This window comes from Tursiops truncatus, chromosome 15, assembly GCF_011762595.2.
Source record: "Tursiops truncatus isolate mTurTru1 chromosome 15, mTurTru1.mat.Y, whole genome shotgun sequence".
Lineage (NCBI taxonomy): Eukaryota > Metazoa > Chordata > Mammalia > Artiodactyla > Delphinidae > Tursiops > Tursiops truncatus.
In genome coordinates, this window is record NC_047048.1 from 60,567,746 (window position 1) to 60,575,842 (window position 8,097).

General features: G+C 64.9%; 1 protein-coding gene across 3 annotated transcripts in view; it reads right to left on the reverse strand.

The window, feature by feature from the left end:
* The window catches only part of NOL4L (nucleolar protein 4 like), a 129,222-nt gene extending 123,726 nt beyond the window's left edge, over positions 1–5,496 (reverse strand). For all 3 annotated transcript variants that reach the window (XR_004522060.2, XM_033839824.2, XM_033839823.2), the window contains exon 1: positions 5,176–5,496. Coding sequence is in view for 2 of the 3 variants with exons in the window: in XM_033839824.2 (XP_033695715.1) it covers positions 5,176–5,496 (321 nt within the window). In the remaining variant the exon portion in view is untranslated. The remainder of the gene's footprint in view (positions 1–5,175) is intronic.
* Between the last annotated feature and the right edge of the window lie 2,601 nt (positions 5,497–8,097).

Sequence of the window (8,097 nt, forward strand, 5' to 3'; positions counted from 1 at the left end):
GCCCCAGCCACAGGCCCCCCACCTCCCATCCTCCCAGCAGGGTTTTTAGGGTCCCAATTGGACCTCCTGACTCCCAGACGCTCAGGGATGGGAAGGCAGCCTGTAGTGAAGGAGAGAATGTTCACGCCAGGCCTCGCCCAAGGACGAGTGGGGCATGCTGCCCCCACCACCAGCAGAAAGTGACCCAGGAGCCGGAGGAGACGCCCCGGGAAGGCAGAGCCTGATCCACCAGCAATCACTCAGGCTCCAAACTGCGGCCCCGCCCCCACTGAGACCCCAAGACCACATTCACCCACATCACTGAGGCTTCATTAACAAAATAGCCCGCTTCTGCCATTCATGAGAAATCCAAACAGGGCCCGTGTCATTGCCAACCTTCTCCCTGAAAGCCCCCAGGACCCAGGACAACAGAGGCTTCCTCCCTTCTCCTCACCCCATACCCATCCTTTCGCACCCCAGGCAAGTCCCAGACACCATACACTGAGCCAATCCTGCCTTAAGTACCAGCCTGTGATCACACACATCTTGACTAGAGGATTCCTCTACACTAATTCAGGTTAGGGTGTAATGGACTGAAAGCTTGTCACGAAAAGCCCTGTGAACCAGATGAGGCTGTAAGACAAGCAGAGAGGGTCAGAAAAGAGGGGTGTACAGACGGCGCGCAAGCTCAGCGTGCCCTGTGAGGACTCAGGGAAGTTCTAAACCTCCCTAAGCCTCAGTTTACTCATCTGAAGGATGGCAGGGACCTCTGGGCCGCTGTGAGAACCTGACGCACAGGGACAGGCACACGGTAGGTGACTCAGAAAGGGTCACTATGGTGACAATTTAGAGAAAAGTAGGAAATACTGAGGTATTCAACCGAAGGTCACAGCATATATTATGTTGTTCTAAGTCAGAGGCCATTTCCTGCCCAGACCAGCGGCCGCAGGTGCCAAAGGTTTACACAAAAGCTCTGGGGAGAAAGGCTGAAGACTGTGAAAATGCTCTCCACTAAATGAACATTGTCTGCAAACTGGGAAAAGACCACCATTAGTCAATTTGGCCAGCGGAACACCTGGGGTCTGGCTCGCAAAAGCCCAGTGCTGAGAGTGGAGTTTGGCAATCTGGCGTTTCCCCCTCGGGGGACGGGGCTCTAATGGGGGGATTCCTGGCATGTGATGGGCCCATGGAGAAGCCTCAGTGGAGCGCAGAGATCTGCGTTCCAGGCCCAGCTCCCCACCAACGTAACCTTCCCCTCTCAGGGCCTCAGTTTTCCCATCCGGAAGATGGTAGGGTTGGGCTGAGAACATCTATCTCCAAGAAGCCTGAGGGCTCTCTGGTCCTGGGAGTTGACAGATGGCCCGGGGTCCCTCCCCAGACATAACCTGTGGCCCTTGCAGGCGCCAGGACAGCCTCGTTCAGAGACCAGAGGAAAAGGAAAGGGGTTGGTTCACTTTTGGGCTGAGGCTGGAATGGAATCGGAGGGTCTCATTGGCAAAGGGTTTGCTTCCCACCCGCCCCCCGCCCCCAGGCTTGGCAGCCACAGAGGCCGGAACAGGCCAAACGCAAGAAATAATAAATCCTAACCAGGCTTTGCCCAGTCAGGAGGCCCGGCTGGCTCTTGTCACAGAAAGATCTTGTCCCCAGGAGCGCCCCGTGCTGCCCGGTGGAGGACTCCGCCCTCCTCCCCTCAGCCCTCCGCCTCCACATCTATTTCCTGTGACAACCTGCAAACCGAAGACCAACTTGCCTCCCCCCCACCACCACCATGCCCTGGCTTCTGCTCGACCCCCGCCCCGCCCCGCCCCGCCCCCCAAGCAGGCCCCAGCTGCAGGAGGCCCCGCAGAGTGTCATTCCCCGCGCCCTGCTCTCCGCCCTGGGCCCGTCCGGACAGATTAAGCCTTTGTCACACACACCCAGAAAAGCTCAGGGCCAGATGGGACGGGACAAGTGGTGTCAGATCATCGACCCTCCACGGCCGGGACTCGGAAGGGCCCCAACCGCAGCACCACATATGGCTGTGGGAAGAGGAAAGGGGGCCCACGCAGGGGGCAGCCAGAGAGCAACATGGAAGGGAGATGACATACCATGGCCACCCTGGGGACCTGAGCCGACGCAGGGGCGCAGGGGGCCCTCGTTCCGCGGCTGCATGACACAACTCCCATACCCCCTCTTGGCCGAAATTGCTCTGCCTCCCCGCCTGCCCTCCCTTGGAGCCTCCATGGGCTTCTTGATCAGATCCTGAGCTATGCCCACCCCCACCCCCAGCAGCTGGGTGCCCAGGGAGCAGGCTCTGAGTCCAACCCACTCCAATGCCCCAGTGCCCCCAGAAGGCCTGTGGATGCCAAACAAATGTCTCAGACAAAGGTTTGTGGCCCAATGACCTTCACAAAAACCCACCCAGGACAAAACTACAGGGTATCTCCCAACTGCCACCAGAGGCAATGATAACTTTACTCTGTGTGTGTGTGTAAAAGCCAGCGAAGGTAGGGGATATCCTTTGCACCTTTCAAAGAAGGTCCCATTCAGCTCCTCCCGGGAAGAGTCCATGGCTGCCCCAGAATTCCCAGCAGGATCTGTCCCTCTTAGATCAGTAAAAAGGAAAATGGAAATGTAAAAATAATAACTGAGCCCCAGAAAGGTACTTGGAGCTGGGGGTGGCAGGACTCAGGGCATCTCCTGCGGCTAGCTCCGGCTGACTGGGCGAGTGCAGGTAACTAACGGGCTCCCTGGGGACCAGCAGGCCAGGCAGGTGGGCGTGGGTAGCTTGAGGGGCGGGCTGTCACAGGAGGGCACGTCTGTTGTGTTTGTCGTCCCCCTGGCAGCCTGGGCAGGGAGGCCTGGGTTCCCTTTCTCTGCCTCCCAGGCAGGTGGTCCCTTGGGAGGGCTTATTATTGGTCTGGGAGCTAGGGTGGAGTCTTTCAAGGCCCCTGTTGCCAAGCAAAGCGGGTCGGCGTGGGCCTCACGGAGGATCCGAAGGCTGGCAGGACCTGGGGCCCAGGCCTAGCACCCAATTTCTGCATGTGGCCTGGGTGGGTGTATGTTCACTTGCTCCGCCTTGACAGCTCTGTGGCTAAGGGGGTAGGGGGACTGACGGCCCCATGATGCCCACTCCCTAGGGGAGAGGTCGACCAGCTCAGAGAACTGGTGAGCTAGCTGCCCTGTCTGAGGGTCACCTGCCCTCCCAACTCCAGGAGCGGGTGGAGTGGGGGCTCCTGCCTCAGGCAAGAAGGAGGTTGGGCCAAGACTCCCAGCTCCCTGGGGAGGGATAACCAGGATGGGATGGGGCTGAGGGGCACTAACTGACCTGGGAAGCTGGGATGGCTGAGGGCAATGACCCAGGGTAGGGGGTGTGGACCAAGCCAACCATCTGGTGGGTCACTGACCTCGAAACACCACACTTAGGCTGGGGGCACTAGCCCAAGATGGAGGAGAGCCGAGGGGGGTTAGCAACTGGCAGAGTGGGGAGGGCTGACCTGGGGAGAGGCAATGACCCCTACTCCCCGGGTGGCAGAGTGGGCACCAATTTGGGCTCGGGGAGGGGTCCCTGACTCGATCGGGGGAGGGGGGACAATGACCCAGACTCCCCGCGTTTGGCAGAGAGCACTGATTTAGGCTGGAAGGTCCCCGACTCGCTCAGGGTGGGACACTACCCCAGCCTTCCCCCGGGGAATCCGGCCCCAGCGCGCCCCTCGGCCCGGCCCCCTGCTCTGTGTCCGGCCGGAGGCGGCAGCGGCGCAGATGGGCCGCTGGCGGCCGCAGCGGCAGCGGCGCGGTTATCAGCGCTCCTCGCAGATGGGCCGCCCGCCCTCTGCGCTCACGGCTCCCCACTCCCCGCGGCCTGCAGCCCCGTCCCCTGGGCGAGGGGGGAGGCGCCTCCGGATCCGCTCCCCGGCTCCCGCCTCCCTCCCTCTCGGCCCCCTCACCCCGCGGGCCGGGCCCGGGCGGCTGCCGGAGGGGGAGGGGGAGGGGACAAGTGCACTTTTCGTAACGACCGAATCAATTGTGTGTGAAGAGCCCGCTCCGGCCGGGGACTGGGCTGAGCGCAGGGCGGGCGGGCCGGACGGGGGAGGAGCACGGAGCGGGGAGCGGGGGAGCGAGGGAGGGAGGGAGGCCGGCGCGGGGCGGCCCCGCTCGCTCGCTCGGGCCGGGCGAGGCCGGGGAGGGAGCGAGGGGGGCAGGGAGGGAGGCTGGCCTGGCCCGGGCGGGCCAGGGGCTGAACGCACTAATGGAGGGTCTCCGCGACGGAAAGTTCAAAGCTCAGCAGCACCCCGGGAGCAGCGGCCCCCCCAGCCCCCACCCGCTGCAGAACAATGAGGTCCCGGCGGGGGAGCCGCGGGGCCCACGCCGCACGCCCTCTCCAGGGCGCCCCGGGCCGGAGGGGACGCCCCCGCCCGGCCGCCCGCCTCCTCCCTGTCGGCGGCTGCGGTTCCCCGTCCCCTCCCCCACGCCACCCCGCCCGGACCGGGCCGGCCCCGGGGACGGGGGAGGGGAGGGGATGGATAGGTCAGGCCGCCCCCGTCCCAGAGAGGGGGGAGCGAGGGGCCCGGGGGGCGGAGGGGGCGCCCCACCCACCCGCGGGAGGCTGCTCCTGCGCCAGGCTGCGGCTCGGGCTGCCCCTCCCCGGGCCAGCCCCGGGTGGGGTCGGGTAGACAGTGCCCGGGCGGGCCCCCTCCCCTGGCGCTGGGAGGCCGAGCTGACTCCCCGTCCCGTGGCTGTCCCTGCCCCCCCGCTCTCGCGGCACCACCCTCCACACACACATACACACGCACGCACACACACACACACACACACACACACACCACACCGCCCAGCCGGCCCGGGGGCGGGAGCGCGAGGCGCCCGGGACAGGCAGCCCCGGGGCGGGCGGGGGGAGGCTCGGGCTTCTGAGCAGCCGCCTGCTGGCGGGGGGAGGGGACGGGAGAACGGAACATGCTGGGGTGAGCAGCCCGGGACAGCCCGCCCGGCACGGCCCGGGCAGCAGCGCAGAGGGGGGCAGGGACGCCCCGAACCCGGAGCGCTGCCCGGGCTGGCTGGGGCTGGCGGGTGAGCAGGGACGCGTGCGCCTCGGGAGGGCCAGACCCAGGGACAACCTCAGGGACACACGTTCGGACACACATCCACACCCCCACCCCGCCCCCGCCCGCCCCGAGCCCCGCGGTGGGACCGGCCCGCGGCCGCCGCGCGCGCACTCACCGAGCCCGTCTTGACCGGCACATACACCACTTGGCCCATCTTGGGTTCCCGGCCGCTGCCCAGGCGGAAGCCCTTGGAGCGCACCCAGAACTGGAACTTGCCTTTCTCGCCGGCTGCCGGGCCGCTGCCCGCGCCGGTCCCGCCGCCGCCCTGCAGGACCTCGGCGATCCGCTGGTATTTGCTGCGTGTCACCGTCTTGGTTTTGGCCGAGTCGCCGTAGGTGCGCAGGCACCAGTCCCGGAACTGGCGGCCCAGCTCCGAGTCCCCGGGGCTGCGCTCGCGCTCCCAGCCCCCGCGCAGCAGCAGCGTCGGTTTCGGCATCCTCCCGGCGCGCCCGGCGCCCTCGGGGGCGGGCCGGCCGCCGGGCCGCCCGGTGCCGGGACTGGGCTGGGCTGGGCCGAGCCGGGGTGCGCCGCGGCCCGGGCTGTCCCGCGGTGTAGCTCCGGCGCGGCTGCTTGATGGGCACGGGCGGCGGCCGGACGCGCGGGGCTGCGGCGCGCTCTGTCCTGCTCGGGCGGCGGCGGCGGCGGCGGCGTTGGCGGCGGCGGCTCCGGCTCGCCTCCTGCTCCGCCTCCTCCTCCCCCCCGGCCGGGATGCAGGAGCGATGGAGGCAGCTCCGGGCCCGGAGGTGCAGAGGGGGCGGGCCGCCCCGCGGGCGGCCGGGGGAGGCGGGAGGCGGGGAGCGGCCCCGGGCGCGGAGAGCGAGACCGAGCCTGGGCGCGGGCGGCGGCGGCGGCGGCGGCTGTCAGCTCGCGCGGCTCATCCTGCTCCTGCTCAGGCTCCCGCTGCCGCTGCTCTTCCTCCTCCTCCTCCTCCTCCCGCGCCCGCCTCCACCACGCCGCGGGATCCCACCTGTTAGAGCGTCGCAGCCTTCGCCGCCGCCCCCCTTCCCGCGCCCGCCCGCGGGGCCCAGCCCCCGCCCTGGCCCGGCCCCTGGGGGCGCGGGGGCCGCCGCGCCCGCAGCCGCCGGTAGGGCAAGAGCCGCAGGCGCGCAGTGCCCAGCCCAGGGACCGAGTTCCCTCTGGCCGGGCCTGGCCCCGAGCCTCGCAGGCCGCTCTCAGCCCGGACCCGGCGGCCTCGCAGGGAGTAGGGCGCAGACCCCGCCCGGCCGCAGGCGTCCCGGCCTCCCCGGGCGGCCCCGCCCGATTTTAGCCTGGCGCTGGTGGTACAGGGCAGGGCCCCTTCCCTTCCTCTCGGCGACTGGCCTGACCTCTCCGGTGCGAGCCCGGCGCCAGAGGAGCAGTGTTCCCCTGGGGAACCCCAAACCACCGCCCTTCGGAGGCCCCCAAACTTCCTCCCCTCTCGCCTCACCTGAATTCCCCGAAGTTTGGCCGGTCTTGGTTCGGCTAACGCCACTGGTCTGGGACAGCGCCAGGCCCCGGAGAAGTCGTCAACATTGACCGGTGGCCTCACTCAGGCCAGCCCCACCAAGGCTTGGAGCAACGCTCAACACACCCACAAATTCATCCCGAGACACCCTGCCTTCCTGGGTGCACCTTGGCCTAGAATCACTGGCTGAGTAAACTCAAGTGGATATGCCATCCCCCTCCTCCCCGGGCAGGACTGACCTTGGGTAGAGCCAGTCCCCTTCCCCTTAATGAGATTACTAACATAAATAAAGGCACAGGCCAATTCTCCGGGATATCTGCCCTCCTTTGCTTAACAGGTTTGAGAAATTGCTGAGCTTCTCTTCTTGCTGCTTCTCTTCCACCCTCAATGTCCTCAGGCCACTCCTGCAAGCAAGTCACCACCCACGCCTGAGTCCCAGATTTTGCCCAGTGCAGGACCATTTTTTGCCCAGGAACTACTGGCTACCCTCATCCCAAGGTCCCCAACCCTGGCACCTACAGAGTGCCAGGTCCTGGCAACTCTGAGCGGCAAAGGAGACTGGCCCATTTTACAGATGAAGGCCTGGGGCTTGGAGAGGTGGCCTGGCCTGGTCAAGGTCACGCAGGGAGGAGAGGAGGGTTCTGGCTCAGGTCGGTCTGGCTCCTGCTACCACATCACACATGAAGACTCCCCCTGACATCCCGCTGGGAGGGATACCCACTCTGTATGTGGCTGGCTCATGTCCCCAGGTAGACTGGGAGCTCCAGACGCTCAGGGTTCATGTCAGGCCCTAGCACAGCACCTGGCACACAGTAGGTGCCAATAACTGCCAAAAGAACGCCAGAGGTCTTCCAAGTCCCAACCTCTCTCTGCATTTCACATAGATTTATTTTTAGATAATTTACATTTCTATGTTACTTTATATATACCAACAACTCCACACTCATTTTTCCTCTTTATCTTCCTAAGAGCTCTATTTGGTTCCATGCTGCCATGCCCATTTTTCAGAGATGACCCCTGAGGCTCAGAGAGGGCAAGGTGCTACCCAAAGGCCATACAGCCCCTCCCCTGGGGGTGGGGGAGGAGGGGCTTCTGCATGACTTAGAAGCCCACTGCCTGACTTTTCCAATACAGCCCTTGACACATAACCCCACAGTTGACTCTCTCCCTGAGAACAAAGGTGCTCTAGCCTAGCAATGCTAATGATTACTTTCAGCAAGGGTGCCCTGGTGCCTAGGTGGTGGGGCCCCCCCGTTTGAGCCCGGGTCTCTGTCCAGTTCCAAGACACACCAATAACCGCTAAGCCAGACCACCTCTCCATGCAATCTGGGTCTTTGCCTGCCTTCCAGAACCTAAAAATCTTGTTAATCTTGAGCTGAGTTCTAGTGTGACAGAAGGTGTAGTACGATGAATAGAACGTAGGCTTCGACGAGGACCTACTGTAGAGCACAGGGAACTCTGCTCCCTGTTATGTGGCAGCCTGGAGGGGAGGGGAGTTTGGGGGAGAGTGGATACATGGATATGTATGGCTGAGTCCCTTTGCTGTGCACCTGAAACTATCACAACACTGTTAATCGGCTAAACTCCAATAGA